This window comes from Coturnix japonica, unplaced genomic scaffold (assembly GCF_001577835.2).
Source record: "Coturnix japonica isolate 7356 unplaced genomic scaffold, Coturnix japonica 2.1 chrUnrandom599, whole genome shotgun sequence".
Lineage (NCBI taxonomy): Eukaryota > Metazoa > Chordata > Aves > Galliformes > Phasianidae > Coturnix > Coturnix japonica.
In genome coordinates, this window is record NW_015439972.1 from 2,857 (window position 1) to 28,565 (window position 25,709).

General features: G+C 51.8%; 2 protein-coding genes across 4 annotated transcripts in view; both read left to right on the top strand.

The window, feature by feature from the left end:
* The window catches only part of LOC107307440, an 8,049-nt gene extending 2,611 nt beyond the window's left edge, over positions 1–5,438 (top strand). The window contains 7 exon segments of the mRNA XM_015850946.2: positions 489–746; positions 1,563–1,606; positions 1,638–1,773; positions 3,613–3,738; positions 3,740–3,796; positions 4,969–5,082; positions 5,166–5,438. Of these exon segments, the coding sequence (XP_015706432.2) occupies positions 489–746; positions 1,563–1,606; positions 1,638–1,773; positions 3,613–3,738; positions 3,740–3,796; positions 4,969–5,082; positions 5,166–5,438 (1,008 nt within the window).
* Positions 5,439–23,266: 17,828 nt separating this feature from the next.
* Positions 23,267–25,709, top strand: part of LOC107307442 (U8 snoRNA-decapping enzyme-like) — a 3,831-nt gene continuing 1,388 nt past the window's right edge. Inside the window, exons 1-2 of one of the 3 annotated variants that reach the window (XM_015850949.2) lie at positions 23,267–23,532; positions 23,709–24,026. In XM_015850949.2, coding sequence (XP_015706435.1) covers positions 23,344–23,532; positions 23,709–24,026 — 507 coding nt within the window. In that variant the 5' untranslated portion in view covers positions 23,267–23,343. Of the gene's footprint in view, positions 23,533–23,634; positions 24,027–25,709 lie in introns of all 3 variants that reach the window. The other 2 variants (XM_015850948.2, XM_015850950.2) reach the window with 2 other exon arrangements.

Below are 25,709 nucleotides of genomic sequence, written 5' to 3' on the forward strand. Positions count from 1 at the left end.
TCTCTTTTCCACCTTTAATCCTATGCTTCCTCTTCATCCTTGGCTTCATTTAACCCTTATTCCCCTACCTTGTAATCCATTTACCTCGTGGGTCTACCCTAAAACCCTATAGGATTTGGCCATATTATATAGGGGTGGCCCATGTTAATTGGGGGTGGCCTTTGGTTTAGCTTCCACATCCTCTTTCTCTCTTCCACCTTTAAGAATATACTTCCTTTTCCTCCTTGGCTTCATCTAGCCCTTCCTCCCCCACCTTATAACCCTTTACCTCGTGGGTCAACCCTAAAACCCTATAGGATTTACCCTATATTCTATAGGGCACAACATGGATCTCGCTTTTCCTCCCACTTCCTCTTTCTCTCTTCCGCTTTTGACCCTACACTTTTGATTCCTCTTTCTCCTTATCCATCCCTTCTTTCCCCACCTTATAATTCCTTTACCTCGCGGGTCTACTCTAAATCTAATAGGATTTCCCCTATAATCTATAGGGCACGGCCTGGATCGGCATCGTCACCCCAACCAACGTCACTACCTACCGAGCCGAAGTCGGCCAGGTCCTTTTCTTCCCCCGGAACGTTCTTCATTGGATCCAAAACACGGAGGACGGGGGGGAAGGAAATAAAAGCCGGACCCCAAAAGAACTCGTCCTCGTTCTCTTTTATGGGACCCACGAGGAGCTGAAGACATTGGAGGTGGATGAGGCCGTTAATGGGACCCCAAATGAGGTCTTAATTGAGGCTTTACAGGTATGGGGGGGGGGGTGGAAAATGGGGGGTTTGGGGTTTTTTTGGAAGGTCCTAGAAGGGATTGAAGGGATTGAGGTGAAAGAGGGGACCCGGCCGGTTAAAATGGTGGTAGTTGCGTCTATCACGTTCCGTTGAGGAGATATAGGGTTTTATATGGGATGGTTGGGTGTTTCTATGAGGTTCCCTTGAGGAGATATAGGGTTTTATATGGGATTTGGGTCCTGGAAGGTTAATAATGGGGATTTGGGGTCGTCCCATTGGGTTCTATGGGGGAGATATAGGGTTTTATATGGGATTTGGGTCCTGGAAGGTTAATAATGGGGATTTGGGGTCGTCCCATTGGGTTCTATGGGGATTTGGGTCCTGGAAAAGGGATAAGAAGGAACTTGGGTTCTGGAAGGTTAAAATGGAGGCGGTTGGGTGTTTCTATGGGGTTCCGTTGAGGAGATATAGGGTTTTATATGGGATTTGGGTCCTGGCAGGGTAAAAGGGAGGTAATAGGGTCTTCCCATTGGGTTCTATGGGGTTTTGGGTCCTGGAAGGGTAAAAGTTGGTAATAGGGTCTTCCCATTGGGTTCTATGGGGCATTTGGGTCCTGGAAGGGTAAAAGGGAAGTAATAGGGTCATCCCATTGGGTTCTATGTGGGATTTGGGTCCTGGAAGGGTAAAAGGGAAGTAATAGGGTCTTCCCATTGGGTTCAATGGGGTTTTGGGTCCTGGAAGGGGAAAAGGGAGGAAATAGGGTCGTCCCATTGGGTTCTATGGGGGATTTGGGTCCTGGCAGGTTAATAACGGGGTTCTTTTGGGTCCTGGCAGCTTCGTAGTGTTCGGGATTGGATTGGAAGCTTCAGAAAAAAGGGGTCCTCCACCCGAAACAAAAATTTCCAAAAGCTTGAACCACCCCATTAATTTAAGTCAATTAGTGCGGGATGTTAATTACACCCAGGCGGATAACGAGCAAGTATGGCGGTATTTATATGACCTTAAAGGTAAGGACCCTATAAGACCCCATAGACCCCATATAACCCCATAAGACCCCATAAGACTCCATAGACCCCATTATACCCATAAGACCCCATAAGACCCAATAGACCCATAAGACCCCATAAGACCCCATAGACCCATAAGACCCCATAAGAACCATAGAACCATTAGACCCCATAAGACCCCATAGACCCATAAGGGACCCATAAGACCGCATTAGACCCATAAGACCCATAGAAAACCCATTAGCCCATAAGACCCATAGACCCCATAAGAATGCCATAAGAACCATGAACGCCTTAGAACCACCATAAGAACCCCATAGACCCATAAGACCCCCAATACGAACATTGACCCATATAGACCCATTAGAACCCATTAGACGCCCATAAGACCCCATAGACCACCATAAAGATTCCCCATAAGACCCATAAGACCATAGACCCCATAAGACACCAATAGACCCCATTAGACCCAAAAAAGACACCATAAGACCCTATAGAGCCATAAGATCCATAAGACCCATAGACCCCCATTAGCCCATAGACACACCATAGACACCAAAAGACCCATAAAGACCCATAGACCCATAAGACCCATAAGACCCATAGACCCATAAGACCCATAAGAACCCATAGAACGCCATTTAGACCATAGACCCCATAAGACCCCATAGGAACCATTAGACCCATAGAGACCCAATAGACCCCATAAGACCCAATAGAACCCATTAGACCCATAAGAACCCCATAGACCCCATTAGACCCATAGACCCATAAGACCATACGAGACCCTAGAGCCCCTTGACCCACCATAAGACACATAGACACCAAAAAGACCCCATAAAGACCCTATAAGACCCCACTAAGACCCATAGCCCATTAGACCCCATAAGACCCCATAGACCCCATAAGACCCCATAGAACCCATTAGACCCCCATAAGACCCCATAAGACCCCATTATTACCCTTCTAGGACCCTTAAAGACCCCCATAAGACCCCATTATTCCCCTTAGAGGACCTTAATAGACCCCATAAGACCCCATAGACCCCATTAGACCCCATTATTCCCCCTTCCCAGGACCTTATAGACCCCATAAGACCCCATAGACCCCATTAGACCCCATTATTACCCTTTCCAGGACCTTATAGACCCATAAGACCCCCATAGACTCCATAAGACCCCATTGACCCCCATTATTCCCTTCTAGGACCTATAGACCCCATAAGACCCATAGACCCTAGACCCCATTATTCCCTTCCAGGACTTAATAGACCCCATAAGACCCCATAGACCCCATTAGATCCCATTAGACCCCATTATTCCCTTCCAGGACCTTCTCAACCCCATAAGACCCCATAGACCCCATAAGACTCCCATTATTCCCCTTCCAGGACCCTTAATAACCCCCCCATTAACCCCCATTTTACCCTTCCAGGACCTTAATAGACCCAATAAGACCCCATTGACCCCATTATTACCCTTCCAGGACCTTAATAGACCCATAAGACTCCATAAGACCCATAGGACCCCATTATTACCCTTCCAGGACCTTAAAGACCCCCCATAAGACCCCATAGACCCCATAAGACCCATTAAACCTCATTGACCCCCTTTATCTCCCTTCCAGGACTTCTCAACACCATAAGACCTCATAGACCCCCATTATTCCCCTTCCAAGACCTTAATAACCCCATAAGACCCCATAGACACCATGACCCCATTAACCCCACTATTACCCTTCCAGGACCTTAAAGACCACATAGACCCCCATTATTACCCTTCCAGGGACCTTAATAGACCCCATAAGACCCCATAGACCACATAAGACCCCATAAGACCCCATTAGACCCCATTCTTCCCCTTCCAGGACCTTAATACCCCCATATAATCCCATATTCCCCTTCCAGGACCCTTCCTTTAACCTTCCAGGACCTTTCTATCCCCCTTAGGTTCCCCCTCCCGGCACCATTTAATGGCGGAGTTTTCCATTGGGCTCCGTATCGACCTGCCAGGACCTGGATGGAACCAAATGAATCTCATTTACATCCAGTCGCTCCTTCAGGTAACGCCTTTTAAGCTGCCAGGACCTTGGAGGGGTCGGTTGCCAAATAGTGAGCTATTAGATTACATAGGAAACCGGTGTTGCCAAATAGTGAGCCATTGGAATGCATAGGTGCCAAATAAGGAGCTATTGGAATACATAGGGGCCCATCGTTGCCAAATAGTGAGCCATTAAAAGACATAGGAAACCATACTTGCCAAATAGTGATCCATTCGATTACATAGGAAACCAGAGTTGCCAAATAGTGAGCCGTTAAGTTACATTGGAAACCGTAGTTGCCAAATAGTGATCCCTTGGATTACATAGAGTCCCATAGCTGCCAAATAGTAATCCATGGACCCCCATAGAGCCCCATAGAGCCCCATAGAACCCCATAGAGCCCCATAACCCCCCATAGGACCTCATAGAGTCCCTAGCCACCGCATAGGACCCTATAGACCGCCCATACGAGCCCAATAGAGCCCCATAGGGATTCCATTTAGAACGCCATAGACCCCCATAGAGACGCCCCATAGAGCCCATAGTTGCCAATAGTAGAACCCATAGAGCCGCCATAGGACCCCACAGACCCCCATAGCACCCATTAGGACCCTATGAGATACCAAAGACACCATACGACCACTCACTGGACCCCATAGAGCCCCATAGCTGCCAAATACAGACCCATTAGACCCCATAGAGTCCCATAGCACGCCATAACCCCCCATAGAACCCCATAGACCCCCATAGAACCGCCATAGGACCCCATAGGGCCCCATAGCTGCCAAATACAAACCCATTAGACCCCATAGAGCCCCATAGGACCCCATAGAGCCCCATAGACCCCATAACCCCCCATAGAACCCCATAGAGCCCCATAGCTGTCAAATAGTGATCCATTAGCCCCCATAGCTGCCAAATAGTGATCCATTGGACCCCATAGGACCCCTACGACCCCCATAGACCCCCCATAGGACCCCCATAGAGCCCCATAGAGGCCCATAGAACCCCATAGAACCCATAGAAGCTACATAAGCATGCCAAATAGTGATCCATTGACTCCCATAGAGCCCCATAGGACCACATAGCCACCCCATAGATTCCCATAGAGCCCCATAGACCCCCATAGGACCCCATAGACCCCCATATAAACCTATATAACCCTATATGATCCTATATATAACCCATTGCAGCACCCCGATCCTCTCACCATAGCCACCCTAAGGATCTTCCCTAATGAACTTGGCCAACCCCATTATCATCTTAACGCTAACGAGCTGGCTTACATCCTCCAAGGCTGTGGCAAGGTAAGGCCCTATATTGTATATAGGGGATATAGGGGGGTGGGATGCAAATGAGGCTTAATGAGCTCATGAATATGCAAATGCAGGCCGGCCTGGTGTTGGAGAATGGGGAGAGCCTGAGCTTCGAGGTGGAAGTGGGGGACGTCCTATTCTTCCCTATGGGGAGCCAGCATTACTTGAAGAGCGGGTGCCCTGACGGGATCCTATTGGTGCTGGGTTATAGCACCGGGAATATGGTGGGTCTATGGGGTCTATATGGGGTTCTATGGGGGTCTATGGGGTCTATAGGGGTCTATGGGGCTCTATGGGTGGCTATGGGGTCTATATGGGGTCCTATTGATTACCAGTGCGGTACCTAATGGGAGTTACTGTGGGCGTCTATGGGCTATCTCATGGGGCTCTCTATGAGCCTTATAGGGGATCTAATAGGGGTCTATGGAGAGCGTTATGGGCGCGCTCTCATCGGGCGCCTATAGGGGGAGTCCTATAGGGTCTACTTATGGCAGCCTATGGTCCTAATGGGGTATATGGGGGTCTATGGGGCTCTATGGGTCTCTATGGGGCTCTATGGGGTCTATATGAGGCTCTATGGGGCTCTATGGGGTCCTATGGGGGTCTGTGGGGGTTTATGGGGTGTCTATGGGGCTCTATGGCGTTCTATGGGGGTCTGTGGGGCTCTATGGGGTTCTATGGGGTTCTATGGAGCTCTATGGGGGTCTGTTGGGATCTGTGGGGCTCTATGGGGGGTCTATAGGGGTCTATGGGTCTCTATGGGGGTCTATGGGGGGCTATAGGGCTCTATGGGGTGCTATGGGGTCTCTATGGGGTTTATGGGGTCTCTATGGGGCTCTATGGGGTAACTATTTGGCATCCCTGGCCCTCCATTCATTCGAATGGATCCCTATTTGGCACCTATGGGCCATGAGTCCCGGCATGATGCGCTGATTGAGCACCTGGGGAATGAGCCGGTCAGCCCTGGGAGCAGAGTTGAAGGGTTTTTAAATTCTCAGAGATGGGGGCTTTAGACGGGATGTGAGGAGGAAATTTTGACCACCAGATGGGGCACGGTGAGGCCCTGCATAGTGCTGCCAAGAGGAGCATGGATGCGCCATATTCCGGGAAGGCGCGTTGGAGAACCAGGTTGGATGGGGCCCCTGAGCGCCTTGATGCAAAGGGTGGCAGTCCCTGTCAGTGCAGGGAAGTTGGACTGGGCATGGTCTTAAGGTCCCTTCAGACTCAGCCATCCTAAAGCTACTCTATGAAGATAAGTGTGACAGGAAAGCAAGCTCGGGCATGGTTTTGGGGAGTGGAGGCGCAAAGCCTAGACGAGAAGCTAAAGTGAGGCTGATCTAACATACCACGAAGAGATTTACAGAGGCGTTGAGGCATACAAGTAAAGCCTGTTAATCTTCCCCACGGCATGGCTGTCAATTTCATCCGTGTCAACAGAAAATTTCTGGGCAAAAACAGGGAATGGAGAGACAGCAGTGAGCACAAAGACAAGGAGATGGGGTGTGGAGCAGGGAAGTTACCAAGAACTGCACTCCAGAGACACAGCAAAGATGGACTTTGGGCTCTGCCTGATCCCAGTGTTTGCCAGCCAACGTGTCTGCTGTAGAACAGCCTGGACAGGCAGTCAAGATCGTCGCCCTGAGCAGCCAGGCTCTGCAGAGCTCCAGTTTGCAGCGGCCTGGAGAATGGACCTTCCAGTAAGAAGTCTGAAGCAAGTTTCCTTGGCAGGGGCCTCATCGCCTCCAAGCCAAGCCCAGGCAGGCCTCTGGCTGGGGCCCAGCCAGGGGGAACTCATGGCTCTGCACAGAGCACCCTGATCCCAGCTTTTACCGTGCAGCCAGCAGCAGCAGCAGCTTTCAGTGTGCGGGAGGCAAAAGTAGCATCCACAGCACCAGGGGAGGCTGAGCATGAGAAGCCAAGGTTGGGGCAGGCGAGCCAGAGCAGATGTCCATGTAAAGGGCTGGAAGGGAGAAGTACCATTACCTGTCTCGTCAGTTCGTCGATCCCATTCTCCTCACAGGACATCATACATACTGATTGTGGCAATGAGATGGCTTCCTGAATTGACAGCTCATATTAATCAAAGTGAGTAATATCTGGCCACAATTGATGTATTCTGCAAGGACAAAGCAAAAGCAATGTCTTTGTTCAAAGCACTAGGACAGGTCAGGTAATATTCAGTGCCCAGAGGGTGAATGGATTCCGGGGGGTTGTGCCCTTCCTTATCCCCAGCCTTTGGTTCTTTGACTTTGCCAGGGCTGCCTCAACGCATCTAGATGGGCAAAGGCTGGAGCCTGGGCACAACGTGAAGGGTGCATGGAGCAAAGCCAGCCGAGGCAAAGCTCAGCAGCCAGTTGACATAGCAAGGCAAGTGTTCTTACCCTGAGACGAGGAGCTCATGCACAGGTCTGCCTGAGCACGACCTGGAACGAGAAAGCAATTTGATGGAGGAAGCACAAGGAGCACGGCAGAGCTTCCAAAGCGAGCCTTCCAGGGAGCCGCTGGCAGAATTTTCCTGCTACTTCCCAGCACTTTGCAGAGGACCGCTGCCCAAAGTTGGGCCTTCAGCCTCCACGTGGCTGCAGAGCATTGCTGCATGGCTCCGTTTGCTTCCATCCCTCCCGACTCCAAGTGTCAAGGACAGGGCCCAAGGCCCTTTTCCATGTGCGTTGCCATTCAGCCTGAGTCCGTGCTGGGCACTGGGAAAGATGCTGCCAACAACCAAGCCGTCTGCTGCAAGGCAGCCCGCCTGGCTCAAAGGACCCACAGAGGTCTCAGCAGCGATGGGCCCAGGTGGCAACTCCCCCTGTTCCCAGGAGGCTGAGGGCCAGAGCTTTGTCTTCTGCCGCCGATGTGGACTGACCCTCAGGACATGTTCCCAGGGCTCCAATATCGAGAGGAAGGTCCGCTGTGGCGACATCAGGTCAGGAGAGACACCATTAGTTTGCCAGAAGTGCTCGGAGCCCTGAGCCCATTTCCTCCTTCTCCAACCGCCGTGTGGGACAGTCCCGCTCCTTGACTCCCGTGGGTTTTGGGCCCTCAGCCAAGGGCTGGAATTCAGCAGAGCTCCGAGCTCCTTTGGTGCCCTGGTAAAGATGGTGTGCATTGCCACAAACTGACTCCCGAGTCCTGGCACGGACAGGCCCCGTGGTGCTGCTGGCAGGGGGCTGTGAAGTCACAGATCCATAAGAATGGCCTGGCGTTGAAAAGGAACGTAATGCTGCATCCACTTCCAACCCCTGCTATGTTGCGAGTCGGCAACCAGCAGCCCAGGCTGGCCGCAGAGCGCACGTACACCTGGCTTGAATNGAGCTCTCCCTCACCTCTCTGAGCCTTGGAGGACGAGCGCGATGAGGCTGAGCTGGTCTGCTGCTGGGGCTGCTCTCAGGCACAGGGCACGGCGAGCGGCTGCGGGCTGCACAGCTCACAAATGAGGCTCCTGGAGCCAGTGGCCGGCTGTCCTTGGGGAGGGCCCGGCGACGTCATGGCAGTGCATTGTGACAGCACACAGGCTCCGGGTGATGCCATCCGTGCTGTGACATCTCCTGGCTGGCCTGCAGCCCTCCACGCCTTCTCGGCCTTGCACCCCAAGCAGGAAGAAGTCGTAGCTCACGCTGCCGACACCTGCAGCTCTTGGTTTGAGCCACGTGCCACCCGGGGCTCCTGGGGCTTCATCAGCATCACCTGCAAGGGAGAGAATCCCAATGCGGAAATGGACTGAAAGTCCATTCCCAAAGCCAAGCCCCTTCCCAAAGTCCTGTCCCACCCTGGAAAAGTGTGGAAACTGCCCATGGCACTGCCATGAGCAGCCAGCAGCCCTGCTGCATGCCTGGAGGGCACTGCTTGTGTTCCCCAACCCCCCGGCCCCATGCTCAAGTTGTGTCTGTTGCACTCCACTGGCTGTATTTGACCAGGCCGCAGAGACAGTGCATAGTGGCGGTGGGCTCGTGGGCTCACGGTGGTCTGATCTGCGGGGAAAGCGTGCTCCGGAGTCCCATCTTGGCTCGCATTGATGCTGGATGTGCTGAATTGTTAGGGACGTGTCCCCTGGTGGGCGCTGGCTTCTGTCACACGCGGGACACTATTACCCGAAGTGACCCTCACATTCAGGGGCTAGATCACAGCAGCAGAGGCTTAGGCGGCAGGTCCTGCTGGCTGTTCAGATTGGTACTTTCTCTCTTGTTTTGTTTCTTACTGAATGACGGCGCGCTCTGAGTTGTGTGTGTGAATGGAAGTGCTGTGCAAGTCAGCGCACCGGTCAGTCATAATTGGTAATAGGAGGAGAGGTTGACTCAAGGGCAGAGAGGGAAATATGAGAGGTTAACTGAAGCCTAGCCGTTAAGCGTCCTAAGAGTGTCTGGTGTTCTGCAGCCAGAGCTGTGACAGTCACCAGCGTCCTGCAGGGAACTGCAGCAGGAGGCTGTTTCTGCTGGGCACTGGGACCCAGATTCAGGCCCGGCGCCCCTTCTCCTGGGCAAAACCTCTCATCAGCCGTCACCTCTGGTCAGCCATCAAAGAGGAGTGTATCTATTCAGCAGGCCTTGAAGGCCTAATTCTACGCTGCTGTGGTGCCTGAAACGGCCTACACCTAGTAAACCAGGGGCTTGAGGAGACTATGAAAAGAAGCTTATCTCAAGGAGCTTCGAGGAGAGGGACCAAGTGATATGGGAAATGAGAGAGAGCACGTAAACCGGGCCGTGCAGGGCAGGAGAGAGGCCTCGTAAGTCGCTGCTAACCAGGTCCTCAGCCTTGCCTCTGGACCTCCATGCCTCTAAGCCTCCATAGTGTGCTAAGTCAGTACCCGCTGCACCTTCTTTGGTGCGTGTGAGTGCTCTGGGCCGCCTGTAGACTAGCTCTTGGCTCTCGAAGTTAGGTCTAAGACCATCTGGTCCAGCTTAGGGCTTCAGGCTCTTCCTTGGCTGTAGCGTGTCCGACTGCGGAGGGTACAAGTACAACCCACGTCTCCTTGGCTCCTGTCTTCTAGGCTTTCCTCTTGCGTTGGCCTCATGCCTCCTTTGGCCTTCAAGACTACTCGCTGCAAGGCCTTTGGCCCAGGCTTGGGCCTCCCTCCAGGGTTGTTTTACCTTAAGGCTCGTAGCCTCTGGGCCAACCTCTAAGCCTTTAGTCCCCCCTAATTGCCGTACTAGGACAGCTCTGCGGCATCTGTGCCTCAGGTGTGTTTTTCCATTTCACAGCTCTTAAGCCTTCCTCGTGTGCCTAGAATGCTCATGGACTCGTGGTCTCTTTTTTGGCCTCCCTCTGTGCATCAGGCCCTCAAAACCTCAGTGCTTCCAGTCCAGCCCTTTAGTACCTCGGCTCCAAGCCTACCCTTAAGCTTCAAGGACTTTAGGCTCTACAGGGCTGTTAAGGCCTCTAAGCCTCCTTTTTTGGCTGTGTCCGATAGAACCACCACTGCCCCTGATGCTCTGTCCCATAACCCCCACAGCTTTGCCCCGTAAGCTATGCACCATACGCTTCTGCTTTGCCTACAAGCTATGGCCTCTAAGGTTCCCTCTGGGGCTCTACACACCACGGCCAGCACTTGCCGCTACAGACAAGGGGACAGGGATGGGGCTGTTTCTGCCCTCCTTATCACCTGCCCCTACCTCTGCCTCTTTGTCCCCTCTGTCCTTGGCAAGTGACAAATTGCCAGGGTGGGGCCACGGGGGTGGTCTGTTCCCACAGTCTGTCAGGGGCAGGAACCCACAGGACCCAAAGAGAACTCTTCTATGACAAAAGCCTGAGAGAAGGGGCTGAGTGGAGCATCCAGTGGAGCCAAGTGCCAGGACCAGAGGTTGCCACCAAACATCAGGAGCTGTGTAAACATGAAGTAGGTTAAAATAAACCCCGGTAAACCGAATAGTTTTAAAATGTACTTGAAAAAGGAGTAAGGTGAAAAAATTACGTTCACCCTATTCCGTTTTCCTGGACATTTAAACTCTATTCCGTTTTCCGGGGTTTTTTTCACCGTACTCCGTTTTCCTGGACATTTTAAGTCTATTCCGTTTTCCAGGGTTCTTTCACCGTACTCCGTTTACAAGTACATTTTAAGACTATTCGGTTTTCAGGGGTTTATTTAACCCTATAACGTTTTCCTGGACATTTTATGACTATTCGGTTTTCAGGAGTTTCATTCACCCTATTTCGTTTTCCTGGACAATATAAGACTATTCAGTTTTCAGGGGTTTATTTAACCGTACTCCGTTTTCCTGGACATTTTAAGACTGGTCGTTTTTCAGGTGTTTCTTTCACCCTATTTCTTTTTCCTGGACGTTGTAACACTATTCGGTTTTCAGGGGTTTCTTTCACCCTATTTCTTTTTCCTGGACAATTTAAGACCATTCGGTTTTCAGGGGTTTCATTCACTCTATTTCGTTTTCCCTGGACATTTTAAGACTATTCTGTTTTCAGGGCTTTCATTCACCGTACTGTTTTTTCCTGGACATTTTAAGACTGTTCCGTTTTCAGGTGTTTCTTTCACCCTATTTCTTTTTCCTGGACATTTTAAGACTATTCGGATTCAGGGTTGAAAAAAAAGCCTGAAAACCGAATAGACTTAAAATGTCCAGGAAAACGGAGTACGGTGAAAAAAAAACCTGGAAAACCGAATAGTCTTAAAATGTCCAGGAAAACGAAATAGGGTGAATGAAACCCCTGAAAACAGAATAGTCTTAAAATATCCAGAAAAGTGGAACATGGTGAAAGAAACCCCTGAAAACCGAGTAGTATTAAAATGTCCCGGAAAACGAAATAGGGTGAATGAAAACTTTGAAAACCGAATTGTCTTAAAATGTCCAGGAAAACGGAATAGTGTGAATGAAAACCCTGAAAACCGAATAGTCCTAAAATGTCCAAGAAAAAGGAATAGCGTGAAAGATACCTCTGAAAACCGAGAAATCTTAAAATGTCCAGGAAAACGAAATATGGTGAATGAAACCCTTGGAAACGGAATAATTTTAAATGTCCAGGAAAACGGAGAAGGGTTAAAGAAACCCCTGAAAACGGAGTGCAGTGAAAAAAACCCCGGAAAACCGAATAGTCTTAAAATGTACAGGTAAACGGAGTATGGTGAAAAAAAACCCGGAAAACGGATAGTCTTAAAATGTCCAGGAAAACGGAATAGGGTTAAATAAACCCCTGAAAACCGAATAGTCTTAAACTGTCCAGAAAAATGAAATAGCGTGAATGAAACCCCTGAAAACCGAATAGTCTAAAATTGTCCAGAAAAATGAAATAGCGTGAATGAAACCCCAGAAAACCCAATAGTCTTAAATTGTCCAGTAAAAAGAGATAGCGTGAAAGAAACAACTGAAAACCGAATAGTCTTAAATTGTCCAGGAAAACGGAATAGGGTGAAAAAAACCCCTGAAAACCGAATCGTCATAAAATATCCAGGAAAACGGAGTAGGGAGAAAGAAACACCTGAAAACCGATTAGTCTTAAAATGTCCAGGAAAACGGAGTAGGGTTAAATAAACCCCTAAAAAAAAACATTACACTGTTTGCAAGTACATTTTAAAAGTATGTGGCTTTCCGGGGTTTATTTTAACCTATTTTATGTATCTGGACAATTTAAAACTATTCGGTTTTCAGGGGTTTCATTCACCCAATTTCGTTTTCAGGGGTGCTGCGTGCTGTGTATGGCAGCGCCAAGAGATTCCCTTGTGGGAGAAGGGGGAGGATGAAGGAGGCCGAGGGCCCTTTGCTCAGGGCCAGCTCCTCTGTGGCCTCTTGCTGCCAGAGAGAAGGGCTGCCCGCTGGGCACAGGCAGTGCCTTCTGGCTCCCGTGCCGTGCCCTGTCCTCCAGCCCCCTCCTCATACCATGTGGAACNCAACACGCCAGGGAACAGAAGATGGGGCTGTTCTCCCTTCTTATCACTGGCGCCCTCCCACCGTCTGTCAGGGGCAGAATCCCACAGGACCATAGAGAACCCAAAAAGCATCCATAGAGAGTCATATAAGAGCACATAAGAAGCGACAGGGAGCAATAGAGACCCACGGGGAGCCAAGGGGAACAAATACAGACCCATATGGGACCTGAGGTCGCCCTCTTAACGGTTTCACGCCCTCTTGAACTCTCTCTTCAAAGTTCTTTTCAAATTTCCCCTACGGTACTTGTTGGCTATCGGTCTCATGCCGGTATTTAGCCTTAGATGGAGTTTACCACCCGCTTTGGGCTGCATTCCCAAAGCAACCCGACTCCGAGAAGCTATACTGACACACTCACACATGTACCTGCAGGGACCCATAGAAGTGCATAGGGGACATACTGTCCCTGTAGAAGCAACAACGTGCCCCACAGCCAAGTTACGATGATGTTCGTTCACTCATGGATCAAGGGTTCACGGCACTGTGGATGGCCTGAGTGGCTGCAACTCACACTCTTGCCACCCTCCATCTCCCGTGGCTCCCCACGGACCAACCCCGACAGACACACACCCACACTAAGCCCTGCCCCACAAATGCAGCTGCTGCTGCTCAACAATTCTTACTGGCTGAAAGCAGGAGAGTTGTGAGATCCAAAGGGAACTGACCAGAGGTTGGGGCTGGATAGGCAAGAGCCATCTGCAGCTTTCGTTCCTCCTGAGTCCTTTCTATTGGGAAAAAGATGGAGGGAGGGGGTGATAGAAAAGAAAAAAATTGGGAGGGGCAGGGATGTGGGGTAGGAAACCCAGGCCTTGGATGCTGATGTCACCGGCTTCCGTGCCTGCAGCTTTTTACCTGGGACTCAGCCGTGTCACGCACGTTCCTCTTGCCTCATCCAGCATGTCTGTGCCCTGGGGAACTTGGCCCAAGTGTGGCCTGCTTGTCCTGTGGCTTAGCCCTGGTCCCCACCCGTCCCCCCCCCAAACACCCCCCATAACTCATCCCCTGCAGCTCTCCCTCCCCCCAACCAGCTCGAGGCGGGCAGAAAGTCATCGACACTCTTCATTGAATATCAATTCCCTAAATTAAAACCCTCTGGTAGACATCAGAGTTTAGGGGTTTTTAGGGTTTATTAGGGTTTTTTATGGTTTTTAGGTTTTATTAGGGGTTTTTAGGGTTTATTAGGGATTTTTAGGGGTTTCTAGGTGTTTTTAGGGGTTGCCGTGGATTTCGAATCGGTACAGCAGAACGCAGGTTGTATTCCCGCGTTCCCCCAGGTTCTGCGTACATCCATTTTTAAATCCTTTTGTCGACTGGAAGGGGCTTCTCCTGCCCAATGCAAAGAGGACAGGCCTTCGTTATGGGCCAGAGGGGGACCAGTGCCCCATAGTGCCCATAGCTCCACTGTTCTCCCCATAGATCCAAAGCATCCCATAGATCTCATAGTGCCCTCCTACTAGCTCCCACTAGCGACTGCCCGATAGTATGGGTAAAAACTAATACACAAGTCAATGATTTCGAATCTGATCCATATTCAAATAGTGTTTAGGCATGCAGACCCCCTCTCTTGTTATACTGCATCTTATCAGTGTGGGAATCAAATGTTGTTTGGTGCCTTTAAGAAAAGAGAAAGAAATCTTTTCTTTCAAGGTCTCAGTTATAGAAGTGAAGTTAGTTTGTAGTATTTCAAGGTCTCAGTATACAATGAAGCAGTTTTCCTGTAAAGTTTATTTCAAGGCCTCAGTCTACAATTGTGAAAGCAGTAGCAGAGGAGAGGCTTTGGTTATGGGATGGGAAGAGCCCTCGGCCACAACAAGTGCCTTCCAAAGGCTTTGCCAAAAGGGACCCACGGGAAGTCGGCCATGTTGGAGAGCAGAGGGTGGGCAGGAAAGCTCTTTCTTCCCATGCCGTGCAGGCAGCCCAGCCTCCCCCCTTGCACTTGCCATACTGAAGTGGAAGGTCCTGCGCAATATCTTAACCCACGTCATAAAACATACAAGTCCCCAGGAGAGTTTTCCTTATCGTCCTATCACTGCCCTCAAAGACAAGAGATGATGCGGTTCAACACTTAGGCAGGCCGTGCCATAAAGCACACACTGAGGCCAAAGGTGGGCAGCCCTTCCAACCCTCGTCCTGTTGGTGTAGGATTGGAGCAACAACGGAGGGCGAACCTGAGTCAGGGCACGTGAGCAATTGCTCCCAGCTGCTCGGCCACAAAGAGCAGCAGAGGCTTTTGAGACAATGGAAACAGCCGAGGGATTCGTGCCCTAGGCAAGGATGCCGTGCTCTGCAGCAGCCCACCACTGAAATTTGGGAGCTCCCAACTGTATGGGTCGTAATGGGGCTCTGTTGGGTGGTCTACCGCTGTGTGGCTTCTATTGGTGCTCTATGAGCTCTTGTGTGGGCTCTATGGGTCTTACCGGGCTTCTTATGTGGCAGTTTATGGGGCTCTGTTGGGGATGTCGTAGGGCCCTTATGGGGCCTGGTTGGGTGTCCTGTGGGGCCACCATGAGGCTCCTTTTGGTTCTCTCTGAGCTTCTTGTGAGCAAGCTTTATGGGGTCCTTTAATTGGAGGTGTTCATTATTGGGGCCTCATGGGGTGGTCATGCTTGGGGCGCTCTATAGGGCTTCTTCGGGGTGTCTGTGGGGTCGTTTATTGAGGGCTCTTCATCGTTTGCGCGGTGTATTGGTGTTCTGGTTGGTTGTCTCTGGGGCTCTATAGGGGTTCAATGGGCTCTTTATGGGGGCTCTTAGGCAAGCTTTTTTCCTCGGGGCCTTCCAGAAGCACACAGGCAGAGACTTACCAAGATGAGCAAAGTCTCTGGGGGCACTGTTGACATCCCCAGAAGGGAGACACCACCTTGGAGACGTGCCACAGGGTGAAAGCTGTGGGCCAGATGTTCTCCGGCAGCTGGATGACAACATGGCCCTGCGAACTTTGGAATGCCCAGCAGTTTCCAACAGAAATATCAGGCTGAAATGAGAGAGATGCGTCCATCAGCGGTGAGGCAAAGAGTCGCCAGAGCTGGATGCTGGGCAAGGAGCACAGAATTTGTTTCTGTGTGGGCTGCCGTGCTCCCCGTAATGGAACGCTACTCAAGGGACAGGAGGGGAATATGCAAAGGTTTGGACAACAGCTCTGGAGTCAACCGCCTTTCTCTGCTTGCCCAGAGCCGGCGGGGCAGCCCTCCCCAGCATCTGTCAGCCCAAGCACCCTCCAACAGCTAGGTTGTCAGTGATGTGGGGAAGAGTGTGGGCTGAGCAAGCAGCCTGGGCCAAAAGGAAAAGTGGATGTGCAGCCAGAATGGGGTGAGGATGGGGGGAGGGAGAATGGGGGGAAGGGTTGGGGGTAGGAAAGACTGGGAGAAGGATGGGGGGTAGGATGGAGGGAGGAAATGGGAGGATGGGGGGGAAGGATGGTGGAAGAAAGGGAGGGGAAGGATGGGGGGGAGAAGGATGGAAGGAAGGTTGGGGAGGGGGAAAGGATGGGGAGGGGGAAAGGAATGGAGGGGGACAGAAATCGGGGGAAGGAAGGGCTGAGGGGGGTATGGAGGGGGAGCCACTTATGGAGCTTGCTGTGGGGTGTCTGCGGGGGGAGGGGGTGAAAGGCAAGGGGTCCCACAGGTTCAGCACTTCTCCTGCCATACCTGCAAGAGGGTCTCAGGGGACTTTGCGTGGAAAAGAAGGGGAAAGCCGGCCTTTCCCACCGTTAACTCTTGGTTTGTCCTCTCCGCATAATCAGTGGCAACCTGAAATAAAGATGGACAGACCGTGCACTGGGACTAGTCCAGAGACAAGGCTGAAGGAGGTGAATGCCTCTTCCCCCAAAGCTCTTTGGCGGGGCTCTGGTGGTGCAGAATCCCTCCCGCTGTGTATGGGAACTGCTGAGTCTGAAGCTGTCTACATACCCAGGGATTTCAGAGCCCAGTTGGGCATCAAGTAGCTGTCTTGCACGATGCTGTCAATTTCAATCCGTGTCAACAGAAAAATTTCCTGGCAACAAACAGGGAATGGAGAGACAGCAGTGAGCACAAAGACAGGAGATGGGTGTGAGCAGGGAGTCCTACCCAAGAACTTGCAGCTCACAAGAGAACCACAGAAAGATGGACTTTGGGCTCTGCCTGATCCCAGTTTGCCAGCCCTGTGTCTGCTGTAGAACAGCCTTGACAGGCAGTCAGATCGTGCCCTGAGCCAGCCAGGCTCTGCAGAGCTCCAGTTGCAGCTGGTCTGGAGAATGGCCCTTCCAGCTAAGAAGTCTGAAGCACAAGTCTCTTGGCAGGGGCCGCATCCAGCCTCCAAGCCAAGCCCAGTAGGCTTCTGGCTGGGGCCCAGCCAGGGGGAATTCATGGCTCTGGACAGAGCACCCTGATCCCAGCTTTACCGTGCAGCCAGCACAGCATCAGCTCTCAGTGTGGGGAGCAAAGTAGCTCCAAGACACAGGGGAGGCTGAGCCTGAGAGCCAGGTGTGGGGCAGGCGGCCAGAGCACAGAGCTGTCCCTGTAAAGGGCTGGAAGGGAGCAGTACCATTACCTGTCTCGTCAGTTCGTCGATCCCATTCTCCCAAGGACATCATACACTGCTTGTGCAATGAGATGCTTCCTGATTGACAGCTCATAACTTATCAGGTGTAATTCTCGCCCAGCCATTGAGTTCCTGAAGGCAAAGCAAAGCAAGTCTTGTTCAGCAAACGTCCATCCCGCAAGGTCAGAGTATCCAGTGCCACGAGTGAAGGATTCCGGGGGGTTGTGCCCTTCCTTATCCCGCAGCACCCCTTTTGGTTCCTTTTAGCCGTCTGCCCAGGGCTTGCCTGTCACCATATAGATGGGAAAGGCCTGGAGCCCTGGGCACAAGGTGAAGGCGTGCATGGAGCACTACAAGCCACACGGGAGGCATGCTACGACGAGCCAGGTGCATGGCAGGAAGTGTTCTTAACCCTCTGAGACGGGAGCTCATGCACGGTCCTGCTGACACCACCATGGAGAGAAAAGCATGTTGATGGAGGAGGCACCAGAGCACGGCAGAAAGCTTCCAAAGGAGGCTTCCCAGGGAGCCGCTGGCACGAATTCCTGCTGCTTCCCAGCAACTTTTGGCAGAGGAACTGTGCGTCCAAGAGTTGGGCCCCTTCACCCCTCCAGCTTGCTGCAGAGCATCTGCCGTGCTGTCTCGTTTGCTCCTCCATACCCGTCCAGACTACCAAAGTGGTCAGCGGACCGAGCCAAGGCCCTTGCTCCCATGTGCCTGTGTGCTTCAGTCCTGAGGCTCCGTGCTGGGCCTGGGAAGAGTGCTTGCCACACCAAGCCCGTCGCTGCCAAGGCAGCCCCCAGCCTGGCTCAGGAGCCCACAGAGTCTCAGCAGCGATGGGCCCGTGGCCAAACTCCTCCTGTCCCCACGGAGGCTGAAGGGCAGAGCTTTGTCTTCTGCCGCACGCTGTGGCACTGACCTGCAGGACATTTCCCCAGGCTCCCAATATCCAGAGGAAGGCTCCATGTGGTGGGATTCAGTCAGAGAGACAATTAGTTTGGCCGAGAGTTGCTGCGGAGCCTGACAGCCCAGTTTCCCTCCTCCACCCAGCCGTGTGTGACAAGTCCCGCCCTTGGCTGTTGCTGGGATGGCTTTGGTGTAGGGAACACATTCACCAAAAGGACGTAGAGAACAGGATGGAGTCCTCTCTCCTCTCTGAGCGACAACTTTTGCCCTAGGGAGAGATTCAGATGCGTGTGTATCACGCAGCCGTGGGGACACTGGTCTCCCGGGATAGCATCCTTTTTAGCAAGTACAGCTGCCACGGGTTCCTCGCCCAGCACAGAGTTTGTTGAGTCCCAGGTGGCCCCTTTAGCAAGAGCTGGCAGTGGCAACAGCAACCCATGGGACTCTGGAGAACGTGAGGGGCTTGCTGTGCTAAGGTGGGCAGGCGGCCTGGCCCCCGGTTCTGGCCGCTCCCCGAAGAGGCCAGACAGGGTCTGTGCCACGGAAAAGGGAGTTGGGCTTGCCTGGCCTGGGAGAAAAGCCCGCAGCACATATTACAGTGATTTTGCTTGGCTCCCCTCCCCACATTCTGGGCCTGCTGCACCCACCTGCCCAGCTGGGCTGGCATTTTGGCTCCTTCACTCCTCGCACAGACACAGAGAACGGCTTGCTCTCCTCCCAGGAACACAAGCACCTCTCCACTCGCCTGCTCTGCACTCCTCGCGGGACTGCAGTGCTGCACAGCTCTGCAGTGTGGCTCAGTAGGACGGCAGGTTCTGATGTCATAATGGCTGACAGCTGTGAGGGCCAAGTGTCGCCTTCTATGAGCTCACAGGGTGTGCCCAGGAGGGACAGACCCCGTGGGTTTGCCCCCAGCCCAAGGCTGGAATTCCCAGAAACAGCTCCGAGCTCCTTTGGATGCCCTGGTAAAGATGGCTGTGCCATTGCACAGCTGCTCTCATCCTGGGCACGGACAGGCCGTGTGCTGCTGGCAGGGGCTGTGAAAGTCACAGACTCATAGAATGGCCTGGGTTGAAAAGGAACATAATGCTCATCCACTTCCAACCCCCTGCTATGTGCAAGGGGGTTGAATGCCTGCAGGGATGGGGCATCCACAGCCTCCTTGGGCAACCTGTTCCAGTGCGTCACCACCTTCAGAGTGAAAGACTTCCTCCTAGTATTTAATTTAAGCCTTCCCATCTCAGTTTAAAACCATTCCCTCTTGTTCTAACACTAGATCTAGATCAATCCATGTCTGTGACAGGGGTGCCGTAGGCCTGTGCCCCCCATGGTCTCCAAAATGTGGGAAGGGAAAAAGGAAAATGGTAGGTGGATGGGAGCTGGGCTCAAGGAAACAAACAGAGCAGCAGCAGCAACGATCTAAGGAGGAAGACTTACTTTACTAACTACAATGTTGGATGCAAGATAACACAATATAATACAATGTAATTGAAATTGAGGTCCTCTGGGCTGTGTAGTTCTTCTCTGCGCTCCACAGGATGTCGTGAGGTGGGAACCAATAGCAAACATTACACAACCATGACAGTTATGCAGCTGCAGACATCTGGCCAGAAGGTGTGGTACAGGCGGCTGGGTCATGCCCCAGTACAAGCTGAAGCGTTGACCCAGGATAGAAATACAACCTGTATCTTGCCCTGGAGGGCAGACACTCCCCTCCTGCTACCCCTGAAACATCCGTATTACTCCCGGTGAGTCTTTGAGCCTCTAGGATCACCGGAAGGAATGAAATGCCATCAAAGCATTCCAGTGCTGCTGTCAGATCATGTGCAGCATCTGGTGATGGTCTGCATGGGACTGATGGAACATAGGATGGACCTGCACCAAACAACTACATGCCTCCAGTAACACCATCAAGCACTGGCCCATGAAAGAACATGAACTTTAATTGAGCATCACTCATTTTAAATTGTGTCAGCATGTATTGTGACAGGAAATTATACAAAGGCATTTGGCAGAGGATTTGTGTGTTCTGTGCTGAGCCTGAACACTGCCAAACAGGCTTCTCCTCAGCCGTGGCATCCTGTTCCCTTGTGCCTATTAGCACAGGCCACCAGCAGTTGTCCTGAGTATGGAAACACTGCATGAGCAGCCAGCAGCCCTGCTGTATGCCTGGAGGGCACTGGTTGTGTTCCCCAAACCCCCCCCCAGGCCCATGCTAAAGTTGTGTCTGTTTATGTCCACTGGTTATAGTATACAGAGCTGCGGAGCACGTTGGAATGGCTCCTCTGGGATCAGGTGGCCTTCTGCAGAAGCATCTCCAGCTCCCATCCTCGGGTCCATCTATGCTGACATGCTGGATGTAGGGATGTTCCCAGTGGCTGGCTTTGGTCACAGCGGCGCTTCCTGACGGTGACCCCTCAGATCCAGGGGTAGATCACACAGCAGAGCTTAGCTGGGTCCTGCTGGCTGTTCAGATTGCTTGTTTTTCACTTGTTTTGGTTTTCAATTGACGGAGTAGCTGGTGTGATGGGGAGTGCTGCGCAGTCAGGACCAGTCGGTTATGGAAATGACACATGCCCAGAAATGTTATGAAAACAATTGTCCAGGCAGTGAGATGAGAATTTCCTTTAAATGAGATTGGAAAGGAGGAAAAGAGGAAAGAATACAGCAAGAACAGGGGATAGATTGATCTTCTAGAAAAATCAGTGATCTGTGCATAACCTGACATGTGTGATGTCTGCATATTCCCCTAGAACGTGCAACACTTTGTTTCTTCATGTTATTTGAAGCTCTGCAGTGGTTTAATTAAGTTGCTCCTGATGCCACAGGTGCAACTTTAAACCATTCTCAGCAGAATGGTAATAGAGGTTGCTCATATAAGGAATTAAGATTTTAGAAGAGTGTTGAACTCAAGACAGCTACTTAGACGTCCTGATGTCTGTGGTTCATGCAGGCAGAGCCTTGTGACAGTCACCAGCAGGTCCTGCAGGGAACTCAGCAGTGAGCTGGTTTGCTGGGCATGCTGGGCGCCATGAAGATAGGCCGGCCCCATGGCCCCCTTATCTCCAAGGGCAAGACCTCTCATCAGCCGTCAACCCTCGTGGTGATACAGCCATCATCAAGAGGAGTGGATCACGATCAGGCGGCCTTGAGGCCTAATTCCTATCAGGCCTGGTGTTTGTCGAACGGCGGGAAAGATGCAACCACCCTGTCATTTGGAAATATATCAAAGCTAATCTCATTTATTCCTTGGCTGTGTGTACCTTTATAATACGGATAATTAGCTCATACATATTGCAAAAGCGGAGCTCATCATTGGTTCCCAATTACATACCATCCCCAAGTATCTTTGCAACTTGTAGTTATCATCCTGAAAGTTACTCCCTTGCTGAGTTCACAAACCCATGGCTCGTTTCTCACCATCCCAGGGCATCCTGTTGTTCTTGCTGTCCTTGCAGGATGGTACAGCTGCTTGTTTGGCTGCACCGTGTTTACGACCCTTCTCAGCTCACCAGCTGTTAATAACACTCTTTACACCACAGCAGACTATATTTCCCACCACGCACTACAACTCCCATCATGCTCCATGACAGTCTACAGCTCCCAGCATTCCCCGCAGCAGACTAGAACTGCCATCATGCTCCATGAGAAACCACAACTCCCATCATGCCCCATGAGAGACTACAACTCCCATCACACCCATGCTCGTATGGACTACAACTCCCATCATGCCCCGTGACAGACTATATTTCCCCACCATGCACTACAACTCCCATCATGCCCCACAGCAGACTACAACTCCCATAACACCATGTGGACTACAACTCCCATCATGCCCCATGATTAAGAGGCATTACTTTCGGAGCAAAACCAATTCCGATTAATTAGAAGGCATTACTTTCGGAGCAATACAATTCCATTTAAATCAGAGGCATTACCTTTGGAGCAGTATAACTCCCATTAATTAGGAGGCATTACTTTCGGAGCCATATAATTCCCTTTAATTAGGAGGCATTACTTTCGGAGCAATATATTTGCCTTTCATTTGGAGGCATTACTTTCGGATCAATATAATTCCTTTTATCTAGGAGGCATTACTTTCAGAGCAATATAATTCCCTTTAATTTGGAGGCATTACTTTCGGAGCAATATAATTCCTTTTATCTAGGAGGCATTACTTTCGGAGCAGTATATCTCCCTTTAATTGGAAGGCATTACTTTCGGAGCAATATAATTCCCTTTAATTGGGAGGCATTACTTTCGGAGCAATATAATTCCCTTTAATTGGGAGGCATTACTTTCGGAGCAGTATATTTCACATTAATTAGGAGGCATTACTTTCAGAGCAATATATTTCCCCTTAATTGGGAGGCATTACTTTCGGAGCAATACATTTGCCTTTCATTTGGAGGCATTACTTTTGGAGCAGCATATTTCCCTTTCATTGGGAGGCATTACTTTCGGAGCAGTATATTTCCCTTTATTTTGGAGGCATTACTTTCGGAGCAGTATATTTCCCTTTAATTGGGAGGCATTACTTTCGGAGCAATATATTTCCCTTTAATTGGGAGGCATTACTTTCGGAGCAATATATTTCCCCTTAATTGGGAGGCATTACTTTCGGAGCAATACATTTGCCTTTCATTTGGAGGCATTACTTTTGGAGCAGTATATTTCCCATTAATTGGGAGGCATTACTTTCAGAGCAATATATTTCCCTTTATTTGGAAGGCATTACTTTCGGAGCAGTATATTTCCCTTTATTTGGGAGGCATTACTTTCGGAGCAATATATTTCCCATTAATTAGGAGGCATTACTTTCGGAGTAACATGAAATATTGCTACTAAAGGGGCGTGGTTTGTCCTGACCACGCCCCCTAACGCTCTGATTGGCTAAGCGACCGATAGATCCCTCCCCCCCATCGAAATCCCGCCCTCTGATTGGCTGCGGGGCGCCGCCATGGGGGACGGAGAGGAGCCTCCGCTTCTGAGCCGAAGCGAGGCCTTGTCCTTATCGAGCGGAACCGGAAACCGGAACCGGGCCGGGAAACGGAACAAGGCCGCGGGGCCAAGATGGCGGCACGCCTGTCATGTCCTCCTATACGCCCCTCTGCCCACCGGAAGTCCACAGCCTCCATTCGCCATCTTGGTACGTAGGAGAGAACGGGGCCTAACCGGGAGACGGCGTTGGGTGGGGGTGGGGGGTTAAAATGGATTATCTTCCGGGTTAAGATGGCTCTTCCGGGTTAAGATGGCCGCCCGCAGATGCAGCTCCGTTTCGACGGGCTGTTCGGTTTCCCCGGTGGGTTCGTGGATCTCCGGAAGGAATCGCTTGAAGCCGGATTGAGCCGGGAGCTACGGGAGGAGCTGGGCCCGGCGGCGGCGGGGATCGAACTGCGGCCATGTCACCACCGGGGAGCTAAGGCCTGGACCGGAAGCGGAAGGAAGAAGAGCGGAAGTGACGTAGGGCGGCTGAGCTCGGAGGACCAAGTAGGCGCCGAGGCTCAACCCGGAAGCGGAAGGAAGGAGCAAAGCGGAAGTGACGTCGGCGTGGTGACGCATTTCTACATCCGGCGTGTGAGCTTGGAGGAGCTGGGGGAGATCGAGAGGGGGGAGAAGGAGGCGCCGGAACACGGACTGGAGGTGGGTGACTATAGGGGGGGGGCGTTTCGTTAATGGGTCTGGGGGCCTTATGGGAGGGGCGGCCAATTTATGGTGTCCGGGGGGGGGTCTTGATGGTGGTGCGGGGCGCTAATGGTCTTGGGGGGGCTTAATATGCGGGGTGAGGAGTCGTTATGGGGCTGGGGGGGCCGCTTCTAATGTTTTGGGGGGCGCGCTTATGGGGGCGTGGTAGGGCTAATATGTGGTGGGCAATCCTTATTGGGGGCTTTAACTAGGGGTGAGGCATCCTTTGGGTCGGTGTGGGGTTTTTAATCTGGGGGGGGCCTCCTTATGGGTTCGGTGTGGGGGGCTTAATAATGGGGGGGTGCATATCTCTATGGGGCGTGAGTTGCTTCAGTATTGCGGGCATCTGGGGCTTCAAATCATGTGGCGCAAAATCCTTGTAAATGGGCGTGGGGGGGGGGCAACCCTTACGGGTCGATTTTGGGGGGGGGGGCCCCCCTTTTTAAATTTATGGGGGTGGCATCCTTGGTGTGGACGTGGGTTCTTTAATGGGGTGTGGGGTTAATGTGGGGGGAATTGGTGTGGGGTTCGGGGCCGGGCTTAATTGAGCGGGGTGGGTTTAATGAGAATACGGGGGCATCCTTATTTTGGGCGTGGGGGGCTTAAGTTTAGGGGTGGCAATCCTTATGGGTTCGTCGGGGTCTAATGGGGACGGGGCGGGGTCATCGTAATGGTCGTGGGGTTTATATGAGGGGGTTAATTTGGGGGGGCTCGGTTATGGGAGGTTAGGGGCATCCTTATAGGTCCTGAGGGGGCTTAATATGGGGGGGGTGGCATTTGATGGGGTCTTGGGGGGCTTTCGATGGGGGGAGGGGGCAATCGGTATGGTGGTGGGGGGGCGGTCTTATTGGGGGGTAGACCAGCATTAATGGTCGGGGTAGCTTGAATGGGGGGGTGTTGTTTATGGGGCGTGAGGGGACTTCATGTCATGGGCGAGGCTTAATTCGGGGGGGGGGCATGCATATGGGGCGGTTAGGGGCATCCTTATGGGGTCGGGGGGGCTTAATATGGGGGTGGCATCCTTATGGGGGCGTGGGGGGCTTAATTGGGGGCTTAATGCGGGGGGGTCATTGTATAGGTTTGGGTGGGGTTGTTAATTGAGGAGGTGCCTTAATGTGTGGGGGGTACATTTTGGTGTGGTTCGGGGGGGGACTTAAAATGCGGGGGGGTCGTAAGGGGGGTTTTATATATGGGTGAGTGGGGCGTTAATTTGAGGGGGTGCAAATCTGGTGTTGGTGAGTGGTGGGCTTTAAATATGGGGACTTAAATAATGGGGCCATCCTTATGTGGGTGTCGGGTGTTTATGGTGGGTTGGGGCTTAATGGGGGGGTAGGCAGCGTTATGGGTCGTCCGGGTGGGGCTTATAGTTGAATGGGGGGGCATTGTTATGGGCTGGTGTAGGGGCTTTCTATGGGGAAGGCAGCTTAACTTGGGGTCGCACGGAGGGTGTTAGGTGGCAACGTTCCATTTAGGGGCGTGGGGGGCTTAATTATGGCGGGGAGGGCCATTCAGTGGATGGGTTCCCTGGGGCAGGGGGGCATCAGCATTAGGTCATATGGGGCTTTTATAGGGATGGGGGGCTAAATGAGGGGGTGACTCATGTGGTTCAATTAGGTGAGCATGGTAGGGGGTACATTACTG